At 42.7% G+C, this 27,419-nt stretch overlaps 1 protein-coding gene across 6 annotated transcripts in view; it reads right to left on the bottom strand.

Annotated features, from left to right (window-relative positions):
- The window catches only part of FUT10 (fucosyltransferase 10), a 138,020-nt gene extending 118,685 nt beyond the window's left edge, over positions 1-19,335 (bottom strand). For 2 of the 6 annotated variants that reach the window (XM_064477469.1, XM_064477470.1), the window contains exons 1-3: positions 18,726-18,849; positions 11,878-12,107; positions 9,776-10,070 (exon numbers count right to left, since the gene is read on the bottom strand). In XM_064477469.1, the coding sequence (XP_064333539.1) occupies positions 9,776-10,070; positions 11,878-12,107; positions 18,726-18,840 (640 nt within the window). In that variant the 5' untranslated portion in view covers positions 18,841-18,849. Of the gene's footprint in view, positions 1-9,775; positions 10,071-11,782; positions 12,108-18,725; positions 18,850-19,253 lie in introns of those variants that run through there. The other 4 variants (XM_064477471.1, XM_031440159.2, XM_031440157.2 and 1 more) reach the window with 4 other exon arrangements.
- Positions 19,336-27,419: the final 8,084 nt, after the last annotated feature.

Below are 27,419 nucleotides of genomic sequence, written 5' to 3'. Positions count from 1 at the left end.
TTATTTACTAATTGATAAAATCTCACATCTCTCCCTGCCAAAGCACTGACATTGTTCAGTCCCAAGCCTTGTTCCTCTGCTCTTAGATAAGGAGGAGCCCTGAACTTCCCCTGACTTCAACTGTTTTCTCCTTCCAGAGTGGTTGTTCCTCCTCCCTGAGACCCCACCTCCTGTCCCACTTCCCACACTTGCTTTCCTGATCACAGAGAGGTGTGTGTGGACCAGCTGTTCAAGTCACGCTGGTGTCAATACCTACAGCAGCGTAGGCCGGGTTTTAAGAGAAGCACTCTCTTGCAGGGTTTCACACGAATCCTCCTTCTCCAGCAGTTCTGTTCAAGGTCAGAAATTCTTTAACTTGCTCCAAGTCATTCTAACTTTGGCTCCTGATCTATGAGCAGAGATCCTAATTCCTACATCACTATTCACTTGATTAAGATGTCGACCAAGAAAATCATATGATAAATTTGTATCCATCCATATAAAGTCGGGAAGACAATTCTTGCAACTTTTGACCTTCACAAATGCACCACAGAGACCTTGGACATTTCAGATTCTGAGTCTTTGCTGGCAATCAGAGATTATAAACTGTCACTTAAATTGCCATTATTTTTTCTGTTTTTTCTTCTTTCTTTCTTTTTCTTCCAGCTTTAATGAGATACAACTGACACATCGCACAGTAGAAGTCTACAGCATAATGACCTGACTTACATCATGAAATGATCCCCACAAACTTAGTGAACCTCTGTCATCTCATAGTGATTAAATTGCAATATTTTATATTGATGGTACATTAGTCTTCCCAAGAGCAAACAAGTCCATCAACAGGGATAATAGTTTCTAGAATAAATTCTGAATCTACCAACCTGGCACATAACTGGAAAGGGTCTGTGTCTCTTCAGGCACAGCAAATGGAAAAAAGGCCATTGCCAAAATCTTTAGAAAGCCACCAGAATATCAGGGAAAGAACATAGGTCTTTGAGACAAGGGAGTTAGGGCTTAAAACTCAGGTGAGCCACATGAATATGGCTGGGAGGACATTACTGTAACTCGGAGTCACAGCACCCCCATCTTCAAATGAGGACCATATTGACTTTATAGGACTATTCCGTGCCTGTAACACAGAAGGTACTTAGGGAAAGTCAGTTTCCCCATCTTCCTCTTCCCATGACCCATAGCACCCCCAGCCCCCTCCACCCCACCCGCCTCCCATCCCCCTTCAGGTCCGTCCCCTAAGCAAGGGGAAGGACTACCACCACCTGCCATAAGCTCCCAAACAAAGCTGTGGTGGCAACAGGAAACTGGCTTCTCCTCTTCCTTTACTACCCCCGCCTGCATCACTATGCCCTTTTGATTTATTGGGGCAGGAATCTTTCCAATCCTAGAGAGGCCCCCTGAAAAGCCATAAGATATCAACTGTTGCCCAAGTCCCATCTGAGCTCGCCCTCCAGCCTCCACGACCAAACTCCAGCGACAAATTCTCCCTATGGCTCCATTTCTCTTCTAGATTATCTGTTCTTTTGCTTCTTAGTTTCCACCGGAGCATGTTCCCCTCCCTTTCCCCACTCCTGATTAAGCGGCAGACAAACTGGACTTTTCGAACCTAAAAGGCACACCAGAGGTTTCTCCCCTGGCAGCTCTCTGCTGCCCCCTCTCCTCCCGAAACGGAACAGGCCGCCGCTCCGGCCACAGAATCTCCTTCCAGGTTTCAGGAATGCTCAGCACTTACTGAGGGCCTGCAGTGTGCCAGGCACTGTGCCAGGTTTGGAGACACAGCAGTGAGCGAAATCAGAAATGCCCTGTTCTCAAGGGGCTTAAGGTAGACAGTGGAAAAGGCGGGCATTAATCAACTAATCACACGAGTAAATGTAAGGCCCGAGCTCAAACATGCGTTATGAAAAAGGATAAAATAATGTCGTTTGCAGCAACATGGATGGACCTGGAGATTGACATACTAAGTGAAGTGAGCCAGAAAAAGAAAGAAAAATGCCATATGATATCACTTACATGTGGAATCTAAAAACAAAAAAGGACACAAGTGAATTTATTTACAAAACAGAGACAGACCCACAGACACAGAGAACAAACTTGTGGTTACCAGGGGGAAAGAGGTGGGGAGGGATAAACTGGGAGTTCCGGATTAGCAGATACACACTACTAAATATAAAACAGATAAACAACAAGGTCCTACTGTATAGCACAGGAAACTGTATTTAATACCTTGTAATAGCCTGTAATGAAAAAGAATATGAAAAAATATATAACTGAATCACTATGCTGTACACCAGAAACTAACACAGCATTGTAAACCGACTATATTTCAATACAAAAAAAAAGTTACATGTAACATGCTTAGAGATGCTTAGAGCAGTGTCTGGAACACATTAGTGCTCAGTAAGTGTTAGTTACTGTTATTGTCTAGGGTAGTGCTAGCCAATGAAACATAATGAGAGCTACAAAAATAATTTTAAGTTTTTAGTAGTCATATTTAAAAATGGCAAATGGGAATAGGTGGAGTTAATTTTAAATTAAATATTTTGTTGACTCCAATATCTAAAACATCGTTTCAACAAATAATAAACATAGAAATCATTAACAAGATAGCCTCTTTTCTTATTTTTGTACTAAGCCATCGAAATCAGTGAGTATTCTACACTTACAGTACATCTCACTCCAGACTAGGCATACAACTAAGTGCTCAAGAACCACATGTAACTGGTGGCTACAACAGAAGAAATCCACGGAGAAATGCCCCTTTTAGTCTTTCTAGAACCTAGACTACAAGGAGATATATACTTTCTATAGTTCATGACAGAAATGCATGGAGCAACTGAGGAGGAAGAGGAGACAAGGACAAAAATGCTGGCCAGAGGAGGTGTGACTACCGAGAACAAGGAGGAGAAACACTCGACCTTAACAAAAATGAAAAGAAATAATCTAGTCCATATTTAAGCCCAGCAAATCTTTCACATGTGCTGAAACTCACCACCACCATGCCCCCAATGCCATTACCAACCATCCTTTCACAGGCTGTGACCTAGAAAGTCAACTCCTTATATGAGCCTCGTGGTGTCCTGGCACCAAATGTCATTTAAGACAGAGCACTGGCTAAGGGGTCAAAGGTACAGGATGAGCAAAGGCAGAAGTCACTCGGTTGCCACGGAAAGCAAAAATGCTCCTTTCATCCTTGTGCATTCATCTCCTCTCCCTACACTGCTGACCAGGCCAGGGAGTGTTAGGAAAGCTGAGTTTAGAGGCAGAAAGTAGGCAACTTGAGAAAGCAGAGTGTGAGCATTAGCCTTCACTTCAAACTGTGGGACAGCTTAACCAGGAAGTCTGCCGACTGCTTGATGTCATGTATGAAAATACAAACTAGAGTTTCACTGCCTTGAGAGTAAAGAGAAAATGGGACACGCAAGCCGATCACGTAGCAAAGACTTGAGTGTCTGAAACCAGGAGATTTAGTCATCGATCAATGGGGAATTTAAAGGGATTGTTTTAAAGGAATCTAGGAACGTGTGCACTGCAGCAGACAGCTGAGTCAAATGACCTTGAACCCCTGCTCCCCCCTTCCCCTGCCAGCCTCACTCAATTGTTTTACAGCAACAGGCAGACTCCTTCCCCCACGTCCCCCAAGGATGTGCACTCTAGGTCGATGTGCTGCTGGGTGGAGACAATAGAGAAAAACTTCCATCTCGTCCCTCCTGGCGCCATGCTTTTGCTCAGCATCAGCTAAATAATGAAAATCTTACAGTCTAACAGAGGTCCCTGGTCCTGATACCTTCAGGCATCACCTGGTCCAATAACTAAGTACCTCCAAAAGACTAAATTGTGCCCATGTGGCTAAAAGAACACCCTACTTGCACAATTCCTTTGAAGGAATCATCAAAATCTACATTTTCACTTAGTTTTCCAGTCTCAACATAAAACATTCTTGGAAACACTGTCACAAGGCAGATGTCTTTAAAGGGGCTTTTATTTTCCCAGAGGCATAATGTTATAATTGGATATTCTGTTACCAAAGACTAAGCATCGAATAAATCATAGGTGTACATTAGTGACAACAGGATACAAAAGCAAAGACACATCTACAGATTCCCACGATGGAACTTAGAGATTTCACATTAAGTCATAAAATGTTAGTGGTGGAAGCCACCGGAGAGATCATCTGAGTGTTGTCCCCGGTACTCCTCTCCCCCAGACTGGCCCCATCACGGCTTCCCGGGAAGCTTCGTAAAGAACACAGATTCTGGACCTCATTATGGGATGGGAAACAAAATGCTGTGTTTTCCTTTTAATTTTTCCTGGTGACTCAGGATTCTTAGAAGGGGCAGGACAGGGTGTAACCCATATAAATGATACTGCATGTTCTTCTCCTAGACTTACAGATTAAATACCAATGGCTTCACCAGTAGATGAATGAGTCTGATTGATTTGCATTCACATTTGCAGACGTTAAAGTTTTGGCAGTGAGTCAGATCACTACCCGTGCACACTTAGATTTTAATTACTGCTCCTCACGTGAACTGAAATACAGTCACCAGTCATCTGGATGTCAAAGTGAGACGTCTGCACTCACAACAGTAAAATACGCAGATGTCAATAACCTTAAGGATTAAATATTTACATGCCTATGGGAGCAAAATATTTAGTGATCAATCATTTATGGACTTTTTCTTTCACCCATCAAGAAGGAAAGGAACACCTGCATTTGTGTTTTTTCATGCACCACAGTTGTGGTAAGTTGGTAACGTGAGTTTGAACTAAGTGTCTGTGAGGCCAAGGAGTTAAGTCAATAAGCATAGTGAATGCTTCTCCTTGGACACCTGGATAAAGAAAACAGATCCCACTAAGACACCAGGACATCAATTCTACCTTGAAATCCCAACTCGAATCTACCCATTTCTTTCTCCACTGCCTCCCACCTTCATCCGGAGCAACATCGCTCCCATGTTTAACAGAAACAGTGTCTTGCTTTTTCTTTCACATTCTAATCCATTCTCCAAGGAGAAGCCAGAGGGATCTTTTTAAAGCATAAATCAGGACAGAACAAAACAAGAATCAGAGCACAGCACCCTGCTTAAAACCTTCTGCTCTAAGCAGAGGAGGCATACAGATCAGTGGCAAGGTGCATGCCTAATATACACAAGGTCCTGGGTTCAATCCCCAGTCCCTCCATTAAATAACCAACTAAATAAACCTAATTGCCTCCTCCCCCACAAAATAAATACATAAATTTTTAAAAAGTATGGAAAGAGAGAAATTGGAGCCAATAAAAAGATAACTTAAAAAAAAAAAAAAAACCTCCTCTTTCCCCATTGCCCTTCAAGCATATCCAATCCACTCCCCTGTCTTAGGGAGCCCTTTATCACCTGGCCCCCATCTCCCATCCAGATCTCATCTCGTACGGTTCTCCTCTGCACCCACGGGGCACCTAGCCCAGGGCCTTCTCCTTGACCCTCCATCACATCAAACTCCTTCCTGCTCTCCCTTGCACCAGCTGTTCCCTGGGGCTGAAGTGAACTCCCTCCACCTTCCTCCCGTCTTTCAAGCCTCAGCCTCAAATGCTTTGTCCTCAGAGAGGCCTCCCTGACCACCCTGCCTGGGAGCGTCCTATCTACCCATTTCACGAGCTCCTTGAGGGCAGAGCATGTTGTAGACCAGCTTACAGAACCAGGTCCCAGAACCACTGTAACCCGCACCCAGCACATGGCTGCACACAGAGTGAATGCTTCTTAGATGCCAGCTGCACAGATGAATAAGGAATAGGCCCCGATATCGGCGAGGGATACGTCCTGAGACATTCTCAAATGCTCCCAAATCACAAATACCATATATAGCACTGAATTCCTCAAAAAAATGCAGTATTATGGTCTATTTCACACAGACTCAAAGCGTAAGGTTGGTCCAGTGTTCTACTCTTAATCCTTCTCAATAGCTAACTTCTGCCAGGAAACCATTGTTCCCTGAAACACTCTGCTTTGTCTTCAGTTCTGTTATTCAGCGCCAGGAGTTTACTTCCTTCCTCCAGAGAGGTTATTTTTTTTTTCACTAATAAAGTGTCTAATATTTCAGGAGATTTCCAGCCTATGCAGCAATATAACACAAAGCTAGCTGACAGACAGACAGACAGACGCTGGCCATTCCTGTGCAACACGCAGGTGACTGCCCCACCGAACCCCCACCTCTCGAAGGGCAGGACGCTCCCGTCTGTGCCCTGGAACTTATCTAGATGCGGTGGATCAAGCTGTGAATGACAACTCTTTGAAAACTTTTGAAATCTTTTGCTGTACTTACCCTTCAGCTGAAGTTGCTTTTGTTTTGTTTCATTTTTAAAAGCAAAGAGAAGGCATCCATTAAAGCTGCCTAGTCTTATTTTGGGTGCCTATGCGAGGTGTGGTTGTCTGCTCTGAAGAATGAGCTGCCGGGTGGTCTCGGCGGATCTCTGGGTGTCAGAGAATCTGCCAAGGACTGGATGGGTGCCAGGGGAGCCACTGGCCCAAACTGCTGAAGCTGCGGGAGTGCAGTCTGTCCCTGCCTCCTGATGCCAGCCAGCAGGAGGGCGCCCGACTCTTGGCACTCATCCCTTTTGTGCTTCCTTTCAGACTCTGGAGCCTGACCCAAGACGGGCGTGCAGATTTTCAGCCGCTTCTGTTCCTCCTTTTTTTTATATTCCTACATGCCCTTAAAGACCAGAGAGGATCAGGAAGGGTGGGGGAGGCTAAGCCAGAAACATGGGGAAAAGAACGCCCAGGCCTGACCGAATAATTCTGAAAACTACTGTGCATTCCCTGACAGTGAGCACAAAGGCTGGGGCTCTTCAGTTAGTTAGTCAGTCAGGGGAAGACTAACCCCCTGAACAAGGTCTTCAAGGCACAGGAAGAAGCATAAAGGAAGAACGTGTGCTCATCTCATTCCGGACATCATGCTTGCTCATCACACAGGCCATGAATGAATGAATGAAAGAAATGTCTAAAAGGAAATGAGTAAACAAAAGTGTCAGTGCTTGCATGAAACCTGGGAGATGGTGAGATGGTGGTAACAGGACTCACTGCTCATCCAGCATTTCTAAAGGAAAAAGACGCTGGCTCTGGCATGCACGCTTGTGGCCCCCGGTGCAGACAGTGAGGTGGAACATCAGTAAGCAGGGCACAAGTGTAGAATCAGAGGTTCCGTCTGGGTACGTGACCAGGCACCCACCATCTATGTGACCTTGGGCAAGTCAGCCCCATTCTATGAGCCCGTTCTCTCATCTCTAAAATGGTCAAGACACCAAGGGTGACACACAGTGTGGTGTGACTTTAAACAAGAGAACATGTGGAGAGCGGATCTTTGGTGGCCGGCACAGAGTGGGGACCCATAACGACAGTGACCACAACTACCAGCAGTCTGCTAGGGACAGAGGAGGCCAAGCAGGTGATGTCCTTTCTGCATGATCTAGTCCTCAAGACCAGCAAAATGCTAACTTTAGTTCCAAGCTCACCAAGCAGCCTTATGATTCTCATTCCATTTTCCGGCTAACTTGACCACTGGGAGGAGGCACCTTGAATAATGAACAGCAGTACTCCCGTTACTATGAAGAAAACACTCTAATAAATCAGCTTTGGGGTATAAGCATGAATCTTCTATTTAGATCAACACCATTCGGTTCTTTAAGGTCTCACCGATGCTTGCTTGGTGAACTGGAAAAAGTGAGGAGACACTGAGGCATGAGGGTCCCAGAGAGGACCCACCTTGGGAGCCCTGGCCCTTTATACGCAGGTACACGAGGACACTGAGAAATCCCCAATGTCTGCTGTGTTTGCACCATACGTTCTAAACCCATCCCACGACAACCCTCTGAGACCTGGCAATCCACAGCAGGTGCCTGTGGGACCCTGTCACTTAGGTGATGTTTTTAAAACCTTTTCATTAACACATTGGGCCACAGAGCTTACCAGAATGCTGATGCTTGCTGCTGTGCTCATGATACTTCTGTATCTGAGCCCTCCACACTCTCTCCTTGTATCCACCACATCTTTTCTAAAACCTTCCTAACTCACATCCTTCAAGACGTCTTCCTGAATAATAGGACCCACCTCTGATTATTCCTTTACGTCTTCTCCAAAGTTGGAAATGTAACTCAGACCATTATGTCCCACACTCTTTCACTAGGAGAAAGTCCTGGCTCCTACCACCCACGTAAGTGACCTAGGACAAGCCTTTTAACTCTGTGCTTTAGTTTCCTCTTCATTAAAATAGACATAACTCCCGTACTCCATTACATATCTGCTGCATCTTCTTTATCCCTCCGTCTATTGATGTGCACTTAGGATGCTTCCATATCTTGGCAATTATAAATAATGTTGCTGTTAATAGTGAGCTGTATGTATCTTTTTGAATTAATTCTTATTTTGTAGTTGGCTTTATTCCTTTGATAACTATGTAAGTTTAAAAAGCTAAAGCTCTAAACGTTCTTAGACACAATGAACAGTACATATGTGCAAACTTTAAAATATGTGCAGCATATTGTGTATATGTATTTACATGCAATATATTGTATATGTGCAGTCAAATTGTGACAATTCTACCTAATGAAACTGAAAAATGGGGGAAAAATTAAAAATAAAATAAAACAGATATAACTCCCACCCACAAGGCAGTTTTGAAAAGCAAATGAGATCACATTCAAGAAAGAGCTTTGGAATCTGCGGAGGGGGACAAGGAGCTGGCACCTGGGGGTGCAGGTACCAGGCCCCACGCCAGTCACTCAGGATCCAGTCCCAGAGCTGAGCTGTACTCGTCCTCTGAGGAAGACCAACCCCACAGTCTTCCTCTTCATGACCCCCAGCCTTCATCAAGGTGTGCTAACATCCACATTCCCAGGGAAGACATTTCAGTAGCTGACTTTCCTCTTTCTGTCCATGTAGCTATAGTTACTAAAACTTCTATTTAGAAACTTACCTAAAACACAAGCAGTTCCCCACTCGAACGACCCTCACTGTCCCCACGGTACTCCAACCCCTCCGTCACGACAGACACGCTTCAAGAGAGCTGCTTAAAAACGCAGAGTTGTGTTTTGAAATCACTATGGTGATGGTTTCTAAGAATAAATTCTGTAACTCTATGGACTTTTGTTTTTAAAAAATAATGTATTCACTTGTGACTGCTTAATTTTCGTGTCAGAGAACTGTTGATCTCAAACGACTCAAACCAGACAGAGGATTCACTGTATTTCTCGGTGAAAGTCTTGAATTATTACCTCCAGAAATATGTTTATATTAAGTAAGTGAATCGTGTCTAAAAAGAAGAAAAAGTAAGCTACAAAGGCAGCAAGGTCAAAAATATTCTGGTCCACAAAAGCTTCACGGTCGCATAATCCTTCGAGGTTCCAGTTTCGTTAATTAGGTCAGCTCTGGATACCCGAATCATTTTCCTGTCTTTTCTTTGTCAACCCTGCTGCACCAGAACCCCATCTGCAGCTTATGTGACCTACTTAGTTAGAATTGGAAAGCTGCAGCCCGAAAAGTGTACTGTCTTCACTCTATTTTTCTCAACAGACCTCATTAATGAACTGAACTTCTAATTCAGTTGGTTAAAAACAATGCACCGCAAGCGATTCGAAAACCCAAATATCCAGGTTTCATTACAGTCATGAGTGTAGACTCAAATACGGTTCAGGCAAAGAGCCCTGCTTTCAAGGGCAGCCCCACCACCCTCTCCTTGGCGGGAGAGCAGTGAGTCAGCTTTGAAGCAGGATGTCCGCAAACAAGGGGCAAAAGGCAAAAGCGCAGCTTACCATAGAAAAGGACGGCTCTGGTCATGCGATGATGGAGGTAGGTCCTGTTGATGGTGAAGAAGCAAGTGTCTGCCCCGCATTGGCCAAGCCTCCTGGTGTCCCCGGTCAGCGGGGACCACCAGAGCATCACGGGGTAGCTCTCAGTCGTCAGTGTTTTTTGCCTACTCGGGGTCAGTCCTTCTTTCTCAAAGAATGGCTGGAGCTGTGCACGCTCGCCCTCCATTTTTGCATGTCCATCTTTCAAATTAGAATTTTTAAACTTCTTCCCTTCAAATTTTCCTAGCTCAACCACTACCTAAAAGAGACGACAATTATTACCAGGGTCAGACTGATTAATTTCCTTCTGCACGCCTCCCACTCCTCTTGAAGATTTAGCCGCTTTCTAGTTTTCTGTCGCTGCCGTAACAAATCATCACAAACTCAGCAACTCAAAATGATACAAATTTATTATCTTACAATTCTGGGAGGTCAGAAGTCTGAAATGGGTCTCCCTAGGCTAACGACAGGATGTCGGCAGGGCTACGTTCCTTTCAGGAAACTGGTGGGGGGTTCATTTTTGAGCTTTTCTCTTAGGGCCAAACACATTCTTGGCTCGTGGCCCTCAACCTGCATCTTCATAGCCAGCAATGCTGCATCTCTCTGATCCTTCTTCTGTCACCACAGCTCTCTCTGACCATGGCCAGGAAAGAGTCCTACTTTTAAGGACTCAGGTGATTACACTGAGCCAGCACAGATAATTCAGGGTAATTGTCTCACCTCAAGGGGTGTCACTGTAATCCCATCCACCAAATCCCTTTTGCCAAATAACATCACAGTTTCCTGGGACTAAGGTTAGGGACACAGCCTCCAAAACATCTATCAACAAGGATGCTTAATTCTACTAAATGCATAACAAACACAGCTCTCCTCCATCCCCTAGGCATATACAGAATCCAGAAGTGTTTTTGTCCCTTAAAGAAACCTGTATTACCTGGCAATTGCTGGAGGTTACACTCTAAGGAAAATTAGTTCTAAACTACCAACTGGTTTCTTTTCAGTACAATTAAAGGGGTCATGACATGTGTCTTCTATTTCTAATAATATCCCCTAGGCATGGAGATAGTGAAGTAGACCATGAGTACTGGGCTCCCTCCCACTTAAAAACATGTATTTTTGTTTTAATTTTATTTATTTGGGGGTGAGGTAATTAGGTCTATTTATTTATTTTTAGAGGAGGTTTTGGGAATTGAACCCAGGACCTCATGCATGCTAAGCATGTGCTCTACCACTTGAGCTATACCCTCCCCCGGGGCTGATCTGTTTCATACATAACAAAACGTTAGTAGTCAGACTATGCAACAAATAAAGCAATTAAAAGAAGGCCTATTTTCATGTATTAACTGGTCTACCAGTCAACAGAGGACACACATACCTGTGTGGCCCTCAGGCCCCACTCTCAGCAGCCAAGGGTGGTGCCTTCTTTGTGGGTTTGCTGCCTGTGGGTCAGTAAAGGGCCCCTGCCCACCCATGGGACGGAGTCTGTACCTCCCTGGGGAGGGTCCATAACTCTCACTGGATTTTTATCTTTATTTCACTTTGAAATCAGCAAATGAAGTTCAGAATAACCCACTAAATGATGTGAATGGGAGGACTGAAGAAACCTTTCAGTTCACTCACCCTAATACAGACAGATTTCTTAACGCCGATGTTTGTGTTCTGCAGAACGGACTAGCCTGTCCTCAGAACGGTCACTGATTCTTCGAGAATGCCATCTTCCGGAAGGGATCGTGACTTTGAGGACACCATTCAACTTTGAACCAGCAAGACAGACAGAGTTCTACCTTCTGTCCTTCTAAAACCAGGACCCTGGCAAGGCTCAGAAACTGATCCCCTAACTCACTGATTTTGTTTCTACCTGACACACACACTCACTAAACCCCAGTTTCATCTGTTACAGAAAAAAAAAGTATTTTCCCTGCCTTAGACAGAAAACCCTGATCCTGAGAATGAAGCAAAAAAGTAAAGTACTTAGATAGGAGGGGTGGGGGCTGGCAAGGCACCATATGCCCCAAGTCCCTGGTACCTGGAGTGTGACCAGCAGAAAGACGGCAGCTGTGACGCACAGGCAAGACGCCAGAAGCTTCCTCCTCTGAACCCGCACCATGCCGCCCGGCCCTGGGTGACTGACAGAGGGCTCGCCTGGTTACCAGGTGTTCCTGAGTCGGCCCACAGCCCACGACAGCTTCACATGGAGCAACCATCTGGGTGCCAATTTCCTCCACCGCCGTTCCTGCTGGGGCCCGGCCTCCATGAAGGGCTGAGATCCGAGGTTCCGAGTGGGCCTGGCTTGGCACTGAAAGGGAACAGCATGCAGTCTTCTTAAACTATCATCAGAGCAGCTGGAGATTCTTTAAACCAGAAGGCATCCATAAAAATCTGTCACAAACGAATAATAGTTCAGCCATAGCGCAGATTTCATAAATGTAGTCTTAACGGGTTACCGTGCAGAAATCTGAAACTTTAAAACTAAAAGGAACCTTTGAGATCATTCAGACCCAATGCTTCACTCCTAGATCAGGAAACAAGACCAGATAGGTGAAGCATTTGCTCAAGGTCATACCGTCCCCTAGAGGAGAGTGACCGATCAACAGTCAGGTCCCAGGACTAAAATTCTGCTCCCACTTAATCTTCTCTGCCATCAGACCTGAATCCCAAAGGTCACTGGCATGGAGTCATTTCCTACCATCCAGGTTTCAAAGGAGCAGAGGAGTGGAGCAGAAAATTGCCTGGACTGTCCACCCATTCCTGTAAAAATTAGGGAAAAATCAATAAAAGTCTCAGGCATTGATCAGAAATGGAAAATGATCGACTGACCCCAGCTCTCCCCAAGGAAAAGAACTTCAGCCACAACAGAAGGAATTCGGTTTATTTGTTTCATCTTTTATGGTGAGTGTACCAACGCAGTGGGTGGTGTGGGTAATATGATTCTCGGGATGTCTCAAATAAGATTTTCATCTATCCCAAATGGGTGATCTTTCCCAAAAGTTTTTTAAGTGAACTATTCTTAACTAGGATGCTTTTTATTCCAGGGTTCTATGAAGTCAAATGTCTTGAGCAAATGGCTCTGTGGAGTTCGGAGTGGAGTAAGGATGAAGATTCCAGAGGAAGGGAGCCCTCCGAGGACCTGACCCTAAGATCTGACTGTACACCTCTCAAATATGGATATAATGAGAAATATACACATGATGTAGAATTCTGGTTAAAACCTTGGTCTTAAAGGTGTGCTTCCCTCTCAGCCATCTGTCTTGATTTACTTTTAAGTCCAGGATATTTTTTCCCCTTGGCAACGAAATGACTCTTGGACTCAGAAACAGCCCAAAGTGCATTTTTCTTCTTTCCTCCACAGAAGTCCTGCAATCCACAGTGACTAAGAGAATGGCCTCTAGGCTCAACACGCCGGGATTCAAATCTCAACTCCTCAGCCTCTCCCATAATTCGATTCCCAAAACGTAGATAATAATAGTGCCTAATTACTGTGAGAATTACATGAGATAAAATTGGTACAACGCTTATTTCAGAGCCTGACACATAATAAATATCCAATAAATGTTTGCTATCCTCCTTCTTAAATTTTATTACAAATTTTATTATAGCTTTAAGTGCCAAGTGGAGTTGAAGTCAAATAAATTATGATGCTGCCTGACCAACTGGCACTTCACAAGGAGAAATACCCACTTTGCCCAGGAAAAGGATCTCACTAACACGTGCTGAGTGACCTATTATGAGCCTTCTTGTACCAGGCCTTGTACCGTGTGAGTTCATTCAGTCCTCCCCACAACTCCATGAGGGAGCGACTTCTAGCCTCATTTCTAAGGGTGAGAAAAATGAATCTGAAGGAAGTAAACTAACTTGCCCAAGATTATAACACTTAAAAGTACGACAACCAGAAACTAGTTAGACTCTGAAGTTCCCACATTCTTTTTATATTTTTTAACCCTAAGGCTGTAAAATTGCCATCAGATAATACTAACACTCACAGCTTATCTAGCTAAATCACAGGAAAAAAACCTGTGTAGACTAGCTCTCTGTCAGATGGTGCCCCAGAGAAAAAAGTAACAAAAGTCCCTGAGAACCTGAAAAGGGCCTTTCCTTCCACTCAGAAGATGCTAGTAGCTATTAACCACATAAAACGGGGATCCAGCACTTTGGGTCTCAATCCTGGCCCTGCCATTGATGTGTAAGGTAAATCTGGACAAAGTACTAAATTCTTTAAAGCCTCAGTTTCTTCACAGGAGAGAATAAATGTTAACTATCATTATTTCTTTCCCTTTTATAACACAGGGATTATCAATTTTTCATTTTACATGCAAAGCAATTTGTTATAACTAGAATTAATGTAACCCAGATTGGGTAATAAAATAACACTACCACTCTGAGTATAAAGCCTAGGCATTTTCAAAAGGTTTTTCCATATTATCACTCCATTCAATCTTATTAGCCATTCTGTACAAAAGGCAAGGTGGTTATTATTACTCTCAGTTTCCACAAATAAGGACACCAAGTCTCAGTGAGTTTCAGTGCTCTGCCCAAGAACATAGTTTTTAAAGACTGAAGTGGGTCTAGAAATCAGGTCACCTGACTCCAGAATCAGTGGAAAAGAAAGAGAAGGAGCAGTGACACCTTGTGACGAGTACAAAAGAGTCAGGAATCAAGGGAAAAAAGATGGAGAGTGTGGGGACAGCGTTTGGGATATTTTTACAGCTACCTCATGGCTCAGACCTGTCCTGGGTCTTTTTAAGTCTTTACATGGCTGTACGAATTACGACCGAAGAATTTCAGGTTACAAATTCCCTTCCATCCAAAGAATCTCAATTTAGGTTATATTCCCCAAGCCAGAAGTACACGGTAGGGTCTCAAGGACTGAGCTGTGGTTAAATACCCACCACTAAAGAATGGATCCAACTAGTGTAGACGGTATTACGATTCATAGCATGCAGCCATCAACCAGGCCTTGGGCCACATCAATCTATGCGCGGAATTAATTACCCAGGAGTTTGTCATCAGATCAGCAGTCCCCCGACTGATGGGACAGATGGCTTGCTGACAGCACGGTGAAGGCCCACAAGCTTCAAGACAATGGAATTCCAATGGGACTCCAAGGAGAAAGCTCCCTTCTGTGTCGGCATTGCCCCCAGGGTGAATCTCAGAGTCCTCCAAGAAAGGGCCCCAGAACACTCCTTCCCGGCGGAGCTGTGTGTCTGTTCAGACCACCATGCAGACAACATCTGAAATGAGCTCACTAGCCAACCCGCCTGACCCAAGCACTGAGCTCCTGAAACGCACTGCTGGGCTGCATGCACTGCCGGGGGCTGGCCGTCTGCGGCCCAGAGCCGGGGTCTGGAGCTGGGCCTGACCACCTCATGCTCCCGCAGGTGCTGTGCCGTCAGAACCTGCCCCACTTTCACTCCAGAAGAAGCTCATCGGTCCCCACTTTACTTTGAATTAAAATGGACAGAAGAGAGACTGAGGATCTTCAAGAGAAGGAGCAGCCTGAGGATGCCAGCTGCAAAAGTCGGTCACACGGGGCCAGTCCGGGGTACAGGTGCTGGGTCTCAGAAATGGGATGAAGATGATTTCTGCCCTGTGCCTCCAAGTGTAAAATGAGAAACCAACCCCAGGTGACACATGCCAGGGAGCTCCGGGAAGGCTCCTCTGCTCATTCCTCCTCTAGTCACTGGTGAGCCATTTGGGTTAACAAGCAGCTGTCTTAGCTGAGTTTAAGGTTATACCAGGGAGAAACTTTGGAAGGAATGTGTCTACTCACCAAACTTAAATTGTTCATGTTAAAGTGCAATTTCTCAAATAGGCTGGCTCTCCCAGGATGTTTTCATTTCATAATGTATGGATCCTCAGAACATCCCTTAAATGGGGCAGTCCTGGGAAAGACAGATGATGTGGCAGCCAGATGGGAAGGCCTAAGGGCCTTTGGACAACTCTCCAGGCAATTTTTAACTAACTTCCTCCAACTTCATTTGTCCTCACCAACACTCCTCATCCATTCCTACTTGGTGACCCCCCAAAACCTGATAACTGGCTTATCTACCGGATTGACCCATTGGCGTCCTCCACTCAGCTGTAGAGATGTTGCTGGAATGTAGACTGGATATCTCCCCTCCAATTAAAATCCGTCAACGGCTTCCCAAAGAGTTCAAGATAAAGATCAAACTCATCAGCTTAGAAAAACAAGACTCCCTGGACCCCCCTACTTCTCTGGCTTCCAGCCCACATAGCCTTTGTTCTGGCTGTCCCTGGAATACTGCTCCCTGTTCTGTGCTCTGGTCCCTGCCTACAATATCCATAACTCTTTCACTCTCCCAGCCATTCTCCCGGAGCTTTCGAGGCTACCTGCTCTGGGAAGCCTTACTCCTTCCTAGTGCCAAGTCAGGAGACCTAGAGCCACACGTCGTGCTTGCTTCTATCACAGCAGCAGAGAGAATGCTGGGGGATTTTAGGGAACTCTCTAAAGCTGCTTTATTGGGTGCATATAAAACAACTGTCGAACATTGAAAAGTCAACCAATGTTGTTAATTTGCAGAAGACATCCTTAGTGCCTTTGACTGTCCCTTGGGCACCTGATGAGCATGTTGTGATGGCTCCACAGTTTCCACTCTCATCCAGTTTTCTTTATTCACGTTTATTTGTGTTAATGTGTCTCTCTGTCTTTTTTAATGGACTTCACATTTTGCTGAGTATTTATTTTTAAGTGAAGAGTGCTCCGGCTTGCAGATTTCTATCTGGGAAGGTCATTCTCTTCAACCAAGCACACATTTCAGGAGAGAAAAAGAGAGAATAATAAGAGAGCAAGGGACACTGGCAGCCGTGTAAACCAAGACTGGTGATTAATGGCAGTGACTAATGGGGGGAGAGAGGCTGTAGCACAAACACCTTCATTTTCTATTGCAGAACTCAAGCTGGTGCTATTCCTAAATTCTTAGATTCCAGGCACATACTGAAGTACTCAAATTACACAAGAGTAATACAATCTAACTTAGTGGCTCTATTTAACGTAGAAACTAAACAAAAACATACCCAGACAAGCAAACAACTACAGAAAAAGACTGATTATAAAGCCCCAGATAGAAGCATTAAAAAAAAAAGAATGGCTTTTTTTTAAATGGAGAAGGGAGCCCAAGACTGTGAAGATTCTGTATCACACTAAGAGCTGAACCAGCTTCTCAAAAACAAGATTCTCTCATCTTTTTCCTTGGGAGGTGTTCTCTGTAACTGTTCTTTCTCCAAGAAGGCTTACTGTTTACTCTGTAACAATCTTCCTTGCTGGCAAAAAGATCTGAATTCAAATCCCTCAACTGCTTTGACCGTTTACGTAATCATGGTGGGGAACTGATTCAATAATACTGACAGTATCTGCCTAAACATGCCTAAAGACAAAGGGCTGGACCAGAACATCTTCCGAGGTTTCATTCCAAAATTAAGCTCTCTGATCCCATGAACAGTGCATGGGAGCAAACTCTCCAAAGAAGAAAAGTCATCAAGAGACAGTAATCAAAACAATCTGTTATCGCAAACTAAAGTTTCTGTAAATATAAAACAAGAAATACTTCCATAAAACAAGTTTAGGATTGACTGCTTTTCATTCTCCTTTTGAGTTATTCAACACTAGCTGTTGAAAACTCAAATCTTATTCTCAAATAAACAAATATCTGGAAAACACTGTAAATAAAGATAATCTCAGTTTAAAAAAAAATTTTAACAGAAATACCGGAGAAATGAACCCAGGACTTTGTGCATGATAAGCATGCACTCTACCACTGAGCTATACCCTCCCCCCAATTTTTTTTTAAACCCATGATCAAGAATACTATTACAAATGTTTATTGTAGAATGCTGATAATTGAATTAGGTATTGGATTTCTTACTGAAGTCAACTCTTTACATTCCAAATTTAGAGAGTATTTAAATATGAGTTGGAAATGTCTGCCTACTGAGCAGTACTTACACACATATGAATAACATCATTGTCCAAACACTATGTTCATTTTCTCTCATAAATTTAACCCTAGTTTGAATTTTTTTCCAAAAATGTTGTTTGTAAGATAAAACTTGAAAACCTCCTACTTTTTTTTTAATTGAAGAATAAAAGATGAGCCACAGGAAGAGAAACAGCTGAGATTGTGTATTTAAATTCCCTGTTACACACTGCCATCTAGCAGGAAGCCCAGCAAATAAAGACTCAGGACAGCAATTTCAAAAATGGGGCAGACCGCAATGATCCTCTGTTGGACACTGCCTTTGGCTTATGGGCAGGAGATGGAGAAAGTTCCAAAACTGAGGCTAGATTGGTGGTGGCCCTGCCACTTGATTGTGCAAATATCTGGCTTGCTTATTCAATGCAGATAGCCAGAACCCAATTAAGAGCCCTCCTTGTGAGACCACGTGGACCAGGCAGGAGAAACAATACCCTGATTGTAGTGTGACATCACTGGCAAGCCCACGCGAGTGGTCATGAGCTTATGGAGTGTCTCATCGTGAGAGAGGGAAGTATAAGGAGAATGAGGTCGTGAAGACCAACTTGCCACGCTCAAAACTGCACGCAGCCCTCAAATGAAATTACCAATCCACGACACATGAATAATACTCTCCCCAACAATCTCAGGGAGCCGTGGACGGGGGTGGGGGCGGCTTGGGGGCGTGGGGGGGGAAGGGCCGCTGGTCTGTTGGAGCTGTGGTGTTAAGAAAAACGTCATTTTGCATGGCATTTGTTATATATTAAAGAATCATTAAAAAGCATCTCAGAAAATGTCTTAAAATCACGCCAATGTTATTTCTCTATCTCACATAAAATGAGTACTACCCTGAGGGCGCTAATCGGGTGCAAGAACACTTGAGAAATGGTTTGTATACGATCAGGAAAGTCCGCCGCTCCGGGGGGCTCTCCCGGGGCCCTTTTTACCTCCGTTCAACACACAGTTCGCTGGACAGCTGGACAGCCAGAGTCGCTCCGACTTCAGCACACAGTTGGAGCAACAAGTGACGCTCCGCGAAGCCGCGGGGAGCAAGGAAGCCATTCCCGGGCCCCAGCGGCGGAGGCAGGCTTGGGGCCGGGGGCCGCGCAGCCCGCGCCGGGGGCGCAGGGGCGCGAAGCCCGCCAGGCCCGGCGGAGGCGGCGGGACGCCGCGAGCCCCCCGGGCTCCCGCCGGGGCCCCTGCGCGCCACCTGCCTCCCACCTGTGCCCCTCGGCACCCAGACGGCGGCGCCCCTGGGAAGCGCTGCCCGAGGTCTCCCAAAACCAACTTGGGTCCCTTCTCAGCACCGCTCGGTCTTCCTCTGACACGCACTCCCTTCTGGGCACAAAGAAGAGGCTTCCTTCCGCGGGGAGCCCGGCGGGCATCAGCAAAGTCTCTTTCCCCCTCTCCGCACCGAGACCCCGCTCCCACCGAGCGGGCCCTCACGTCCAAAACGCCCGGAGGCCCCCACTCACCGCGTCTCGGAGGAGGAGGCCGGCCCCGCGGGCGGCGGCCCCGCGGCTTCCCACTTTCGCTTCGCGCCGCCGCCGGAGCTCCGGCGAAGACTCGAGAAGGAGATTTGGGAAGGGGGATGGCCGTCCCGCGTCCACGCCCGGGATCCTGGCTCCAGGTTTTCGCGGACGCCCGGTTTAAAAGCCAGCGGGACCGCGGCTCCGGGGAAAGGCCGCCCGCCCCTCGGCCGCTCGCCCTCCGCTCGCCCTCCGCTCGCCCGCCGCGGGCGCGCAACCCTCTGGAAAGTTCCAGGGAGGCTCCCGAGACCCTCTTAAGTAAGTCAGAGGACGCTTTCTGCTTCTCAAACATTAAGACTGGAGCACGTTCAAGTCACGTATTCAGGAAAATTGAGACCCTTTTAAGCAAAACAGAGGCCTGAGTAGCTTGAATCAGGGACCAGTGTTTACCACTGAGCAGGATGATGGTTTAGCTGTATTTCACTGGCGAGGGAAAACTGACTGACTTTCAGTTACTGAATTCCGAATTCAGAGACTCCAATTAAAATTGTTTTGCACTAGTCTGAACAGCAAGTAACCAACCGAGGGAGGTCATTTAGGACCTTGGGAGGGTCGGGACTAGGAATCAAAATTAGAGGAGGGACTGACCCGCAGAGTCATGCACCTGCTGGGCGCACTTGCCGGAACCTGGGTGTGAGTGCTGCCCAGGCCCGCCTCACTCTCCTCCAGGCCCGGGAGCTCCAGGGCCAGGCACCTCAATTAACTTCCCCGTGAAAGCAGGTTGATAATGATGTCACCTTCTAGAAAACACCGAATACAAGGAAGGGAAAGACTGACAAACAGGATGTCACTAGAAGTAAGAAACTCTGTTCATCAAAAGACACTATTAAGAGAATAAAAAACAATCCAGAGAGTAGGAGATTAGCAATAGATTTATCTAACAAAGAATTCATAATCCAGGATGTATCAAGAACTCCTACAACGAAATAAGAAAAACACAATGCAATAAAAAGGGGGAGAGAACGGACCAAAGACATACAGCACTTCACCAAAGAGGAATCCAGATAGCCAATGAGCACGTGAAAAGGTGCTTAACTTCTTCAGTCATCCGGAAAATGCAAATTCACACAATAATGTACTGCACATCTGTATAAAACTGATAATACAGAGCAAAGGCAAAGCTGTGGTGCAGGTGGAAGTCTTGTGCACTGTTGGTGGGGGTGTGATTGTTTCAGCCACTTTGGAAAACTTGTCTTGTCTGTATTTACTAGAGCCAGATGTGTACTTGCTTTGTGATCCACAAATTCTACCGCAAGGTATATCCCTAATAAACATGCATACATACGTACATCGAAACACAAGTGTTCTAGGCCACAAAAACACACCTTAACATATTTAAAAGAATAGACATTATACAAAACATGGTCTGAGACCACAGTGGAATTAAACCAATTAAATCAATTAAATAACAAAAATATTCTATAATATTCTTGAGAAATCAAAATATTTTAATGTAAATGAAAGTAAAATATAACAACAAACTTCGTGGGATGCAGTGGAAAATTATAGCATTGACTTATATTATTGAATGTTAGAAAAGAAGACATCTAAAATTAATATTCTTGGCTTCCACCGTAGGAAACTAGAGAAAGAGGAGCAAATTAAATCCAAAGTAAGCAGAGGACAAGAAATAATAAAAATTAGAGCAGTAGTCAATGAAATTGAAAGCAGGGAATTAACAGAAAATCAATAAAGCCAAAAACTGATTCTTTGAAAAGATCAATAAAATTGACAAACCCTTAGCCAGGCTGACCAGTAAAAAAGCAAGAAGACACAAATAACTAGTATCAGAAATAAAAGAGGGGCCATCACTACTGACCCCATGGGCATTAAAAGGATAATAAAGGTCAACAGAGTGAGACAAGCCCAGCCTAGGGGAAAATATTTGCATAAAATCTGAAAATATCTGATATCCAAAATATACAAAGAACTCCTGTGTTTGTATTTGTATTGTATTGTTGAGTTTTAACAATAAGGAAGCAAACAACCCAGTTAAAAAATGGGCAAAAGGAAGACATACAGATGGCAAATCAACATGTGAAAAGATGCTCAACATTGTGTCTTCTTGACTCCTGTCATACCTCCCCAACAGCTCCCTGCTTCCACACCCGCCTCCGCATGATAGCTGGACTAATGCTTTCAAATCATAAATCGGATCATGCCAATATTCCATTCAAAAATAGCCACTTAAAATAAAACCATTGTGGGGAGGGTATAGCTCAGTGGTAGACGGTGTGCTTAGCATGCACGAGGTCCTGGTTACCTCCATTTAAAAAATTAATTTAAAAAACTTTAAAAAAATAAAATAATAATAAAACTTTAAAAAATAATAATAAACTAATATAATATAAGTTCCTATATGATCTGGCTTTAGGCTCCTTCCCCAGCTTCCTTTCCCAATACTCTTCAGCTCACTCATTCCTTTCCACCCACACTGCCCACCTGGCTGTTCCCTGACTCACCAAGCATGCCGAAACTCAGGGGCTTTGAAATTGCTAATTTATATGCTCAGGATGGTCTTTCCCCAGGCATTTCCACGGCTCATTTTTACTGTTTCATATTGAGGAAATTGTGGTAGTTAGCGTTTTCCGAGGAATTGTTCCATTTCACCAGAATTGTCAAATTTGTGTGTAAAGTTGTTGATAGTATTCCCTTACTATCCACTTGAAATCTCTAGTGAGATCCTCTGTTTCATTCCTGATATTGGAAACTCATTTCTTCTCTCTTTTTACAATTTGTCAGTTTTGCTGGAAGTTTGTCCATCTTGTTGAACTTTCAAAGCATCCGCAGTTTGTTTCCCTGATTTTCTCTGTTGTTTTCCTGTTTTCTACTTCAGTGATTTGTGCTCATATCTTTCTTATTCCTTCCGCTGCTTGCTTGGGGTTGAATTTTGCTCTTCTTTCTCTTGGTTCTTGAGTTGGAAGCTTCAATTACTGGGACGTCCCCTCTTTTCTAGTGTATGCCTTTAATACCATAAATTTTCCTCTCAGCACTGCTCTAGCTGTGTCCCACAAGTTTTTATATGTTGTAGTTTAACTGTCATTGAGTTCAGCGTACCCTTTGATTTCCCTTGAGACTTCTTTGATTATTGAGAAATGTATTACTTGGTTTTCAAATGTTTGGAAAATTTCCTGTTATGCTTCCAGTTATTAATTTCTAGTCTGATTCCATTATAGTCAGATAACATACTCTGTGTGATTTCAATTCTTTTTAAATTTGTTGAGGTTTGTTTTATGGCTCAGGATATGATCGAGCACTGTTGGTGGGGTTGATGGTACGTGTTCTGTGGGCACTTGAAAAGAATGTGTTCTATTTATGCTGAATAGAGTCATCTATAAATGTTCATGAGCTCCTGTTCATTCATGCTGTTGTGGTCTTCTATATCCCTGCTACTTTTCTGTCTAGCTGTTCTATCCATTGTCGAAAGAGAGGGGGCAGAGTCTCCAGCTATAATTGTGGATTTATTTCTCCTTTCAGTTTTTGCTTTGTATGTTTAGCACCCTTTTGTTTGGTGCATACACGTTTAGGTTTGCTATGACTTCTTGGTGGATCAACCCTTTTACCATTACATAATGTCCTTCTCTATTTCTGGTTGTTTTTCTCTTCTCTGATACCAATTTCATCTCATATTAACATGCCCCTTCTGTTTTTCTTTAATTAACTATTTCATGATGTATTTTCCCATCCTTTTACATTTAATCCCCATATATTACTAAATTTGAAGAGAATTTCTTGTAGACTGCCCTCGCTCATGTTTTAAAATCCTCTTTGCCAATCTCTGCTTTTAATTGGTGTGTTTCAGAGAATTACATTTAATATAATTATTGATACGTTAGGGCTTAAATCTACCTTTTGTTTTTGTTTTGTTTTCTTGTTCTCTCTGATTTTGTTTTATTTCTCCTGCTTTCTTGTGGGTTTCTTGAATATTTTTTAAGAATTCCATTTGCATTTATCTGTAGCATTTTTGAGTATATATCTCTTTGTATATCTTTTTTAGTGGTTTCTCTAGATATTATATATTACACAGGCAATGTATCACATACTGGCATTTTCATTCTACCAATTTGAATGAAAGTGTAGAAACTTGATTTTCCTTTACATTCCTTTACCCTTCACCTTTTATAATATAATTGTCTTAAGTATTTCCTTTATAAACAATTTAGAACCACATTAAACAATGTTAGAACTTTCACTTTAACTGTCAAACATAATTAGAACTTTCAAGAGGAGAAGCAAAACCTGTTGTATTTATCCACAGTTTTTCTTACCATGTTCTTTCTTCCCTCCTGATGTTCCACTGTTGATTATTTCTATTGATACCTTCCTTATCCATTCTTTTAGGATGCATTTACCAGTGACAGATTCTCATAGTTTTCCTTCATCTGAGTATGTCTTGATTTCTCCTTCATTCATGAAGGATGTTTTTACTGGTTATAGGATTCTGGGTTGGGTTTCTGTTTCTTTTCAGAGTTGGGACCAATATCTTCTGGGCATTTTCCTCTTTTGTTGTCTCTGTCACAGTGTCTTACCCAGACCTGGTGGAGTCACAGACACATCTAACTCAAATGTAGTCCTGCTTGGGAGATGTCCAGAGCTTTAATCTGTTTTACTAGTTTTTTTTTTTAACTTTTAAAGGTGGCTTACTGCTCTGACCCCCAGTTCCACAAGTGTCCATGCAGGTTTCCTTGCCAAATAGTATAAGGGATGGAGGTGTTGTGGCAGGTGGGGAATAAAAGTTCTCAAAAACTCCCAAATCCCTCCAAAGGCTTGTATCACTTTTACATTTTTAGGGGTTGGACAGTCTTGTATTTTATCAAACACAATTTTGGGGATAACTTGTATCTTATATGACCAAATGACTTTTAAAACCTTGTGTGGTATCTGGGCCTTTAATTTTCTCTGGGTTCACTGCCCCCCCCCCTTTTTTCCAGATATTTGAGCAAAGCCTGAAGAATGTCCTGTAGCAAAGGCAAGTCTTCACATGTTAACTTTACATCATTAAGATAACGGGCTTTTTACTGATGTGCAGAAGGAAACCAGGGGCAGGTCTCAGGTTACCATCCCATGACATGTTGTGGGGCTGCAAAGGTAGCCTTGGGGAAGCATTTGAAAGGTTTATTATTGTCTTTCCCACGAGAAGGCAAATTAATCTTAGTTATCAGAAACCTGTACTTGTTGGGGCTTCATTTTTAAAAAATAAATCTCTTTGAGGTTAAAACACCTTTGAAGAAACACTTTTATAAAAGCATCACAGCAAGATAATAACTGTCTATAAATGATGAGACTTTAAAATAGCCATGGTTAAATATCTGATAAAGATTTTTAAAGACAAAAATCTTTGTATCCTAGGCAGACTTCATTAAAGGTAAAGAAAAACCTATGTTCACAATTTTTTGTTAAGAGAAGACTAATAATCTAAGAAAAAATTGTCCTTTAAACAGAAAGCCAAATTTTACTTTTGTACCATGTACTTTGGACATTAAATTTTCTTAAATTTAAACAATATATTTTAATTTTAGCTTGATCACACATAAAATTTTTAAAAGATTTTTTCCTCCAAAAACCTTTTGATTTTTACAAAACTTTTGTGATTTTATAAACCTTCTGTGACTTCCATAAACTTTTTGTAACTTTTATATCTAATTAGATTTTCTTTTTAAAATATTGAAATAATAATTGTATTTTAGCACAAAATTTTTTTTAATTGAAAAAAAGTCCTTTATATCTGTGGACAAAAAAAACTTTGCCTGTCATTCCAGTAAACAACAAATGTTCCCCACCATTAAGCCATCAGCCACTACAGCCACCCCTGATGGTCTGCCCTGAGGGGACTTCAGGATGGAGAAAAAACAGGAGACTGGCACTAAATAGTTAAGTGCTTGTCAAAGGAATAATTTCAATGAGCCCAGACTCTTGCATCTTCCCATATATAGAGAAGCACTAACATCACTAACTTGAGATGTCTGTTTTTTCTGGTTAGCAGTAATCTTTTGGTATTTGACTACCCGGGGTTTTTTTGTTTACTTTTTGGGTTTTGTTTTGGTTTTTGGCAAAAACTCCTGAATATGCTGGCTCCTCTCTTATCTCTTTAGAACAGTTCCTTAGAGCTATGTGAGATGTTGTTTCTAAACTATAGTTCTCAATAATGTCCTCGAATAAAACATAATTCTCAACTTTTAGTCTGTGCGTCTTTTTTTAATGGATATATCTTTTTTATCTTAAAAAAATAAAATTTTCTTTTCTTTTCCAAAAATGTATGTCATACCTTCTTTTACCAGAAACACACTTCCTACTTTTTACATACACTTATTTTTTGTCATCCTTATTATTTCTAGTAGTTTTGTAACAACAACAACAAAAACACCTTAGATCTTTTACAAATCAATTTTGGCAAGAGAAATTTTACAGAGCATCTGTACTTTAAAAAGCCTCCCAACCCTCCTTTTTTTTTTTAGTACTTACAGGCAATGTTTTGGTTAACTCATGGGGTGTTTACATTTTAAAAACATGGTAAGATTTACAACCTCAAGAGACAGAAAAAATGTAAGTTTTCTTCTAGGCAGTTTAGAGCGAGTCAGTTTGGGGTGATTGTTATTTAAATTTTTTCTTTGTATTTTAGGTCAAAAAGCAGGGTTTCCTTCTTTTCTCATCAATCACCACTACATCCTCCTCTTTCGTTTCACCTCTTTCTTAGAAATTCAGCATCTTAGCATCCTAATCAGGTTCTGTCACAAGCTCAGGTCTCTAACTTACCAACCTGCACCCCACCTTGTGTGCCAGGCTGGGACTAGCAGAGCGGTGAATCTCCCACGTTTTTCTGTAAACCTCAGCTCTTCTAACTTTCATTTTGTTTTGTTTGGTGGGGGTAAATCAGGTTTATTTATTTTAATGGAAGTACTGGGGATTGAACTCAGGACCTCACGCATGCTAGGCACGTACTCTACCACTGAGCTATACCCTCCTGCTGGGATTCATTAAGTGTTTTCAAATTAAAGATGCTGGTTTTCAAATCTCTATGATATTTTTTTTCCAAGTAGAATGTAATCTTTTAAAATATTAGTATTTCTAACATGCCATAAATTACATAATTTTAACTATTTAAATTTATGATGAAAATTTTTAGGTATCAGTTTAATAAAGTGTGACAGTTCACTAACTTTCCACAATTATGTTAGGGAGCACTCCAGAAAAAAGGTCACTATCACAGCTCTAGATGATCTGGCCCAGGTTCATGGTTTTAAATATTAATGAGTTCCAAATGTATATCTAAAGTTTACTTGCTTACTATCTGTCTCCTCATTACTAAGTAAGCTCCATGAGGGCATAGATCTTGTCTTTTTTTTTTTTTTCTCCACTGCTATATCCCTGGCACTTAGAACTGTGTCTGGCACATAGTAGGTCCTCCAAAATTATTTGACAAATTAATTTATGGCTTTTGGAAGGAAACAAGTGAAAGGAAACATTCACGTCTCACTTTATAAGCTTTTGAATATAAACTAGCCTACATTCATGTATTGCTTGTAATTATTTTTAAAAAACCATATTTCTCACCGAGGATGTTTCTGCATTCTGCATTTCCATTTGAAGTCCTCACTCTTTGAAGGGGTAAAACTTGTTAAGAACTGTTTTCAAGATGTGGTAGCAAGTCAAAAAACAATTAGAACTAATAAAAAAATCAGTAAAGTTGCGGGACACAAAATCAATGTACAAAAACCTGTTGCATTTCTATAATAGGGAACTATCAAAAAGAGAAAATAAGAAAATAATCCCATTTACAGTTACATCAGAAAGAATAAAATACCTTGGAATAAATTTAACCAAGGAAGTGAGAGGTCAGTACACTGAAACTGTAAGACATTAATGAAAGAAAATGAAAAAATGCAAATAAATGAGAAGATATTTTCTACTCATGTGTTGGAGAATTAATATTGTAAAAATGTCCATATTACCCAAAGCAATCTGCAGGTCCAGTGCAATCCCTATCAAGATTCCAATGGCATTTTTCACAGAAATAGAACAATCCTAAGATTTGTATGGAACCACCAAGACCTCCAATAGCTAAAACAATCTGAGAAAGAAAGCCAGCAGACCATGAAGATGGTGGATTCAGGT

This window comes from Camelus dromedarius, chromosome 22 (assembly GCF_036321535.1).
Source record: "Camelus dromedarius isolate mCamDro1 chromosome 22, mCamDro1.pat, whole genome shotgun sequence".
Classification (NCBI taxonomy): domain Eukaryota; kingdom Metazoa; phylum Chordata; class Mammalia; order Artiodactyla; family Camelidae; genus Camelus; species Camelus dromedarius.
This window is presented reverse-complemented; position numbering and strand designations above follow the sequence as displayed.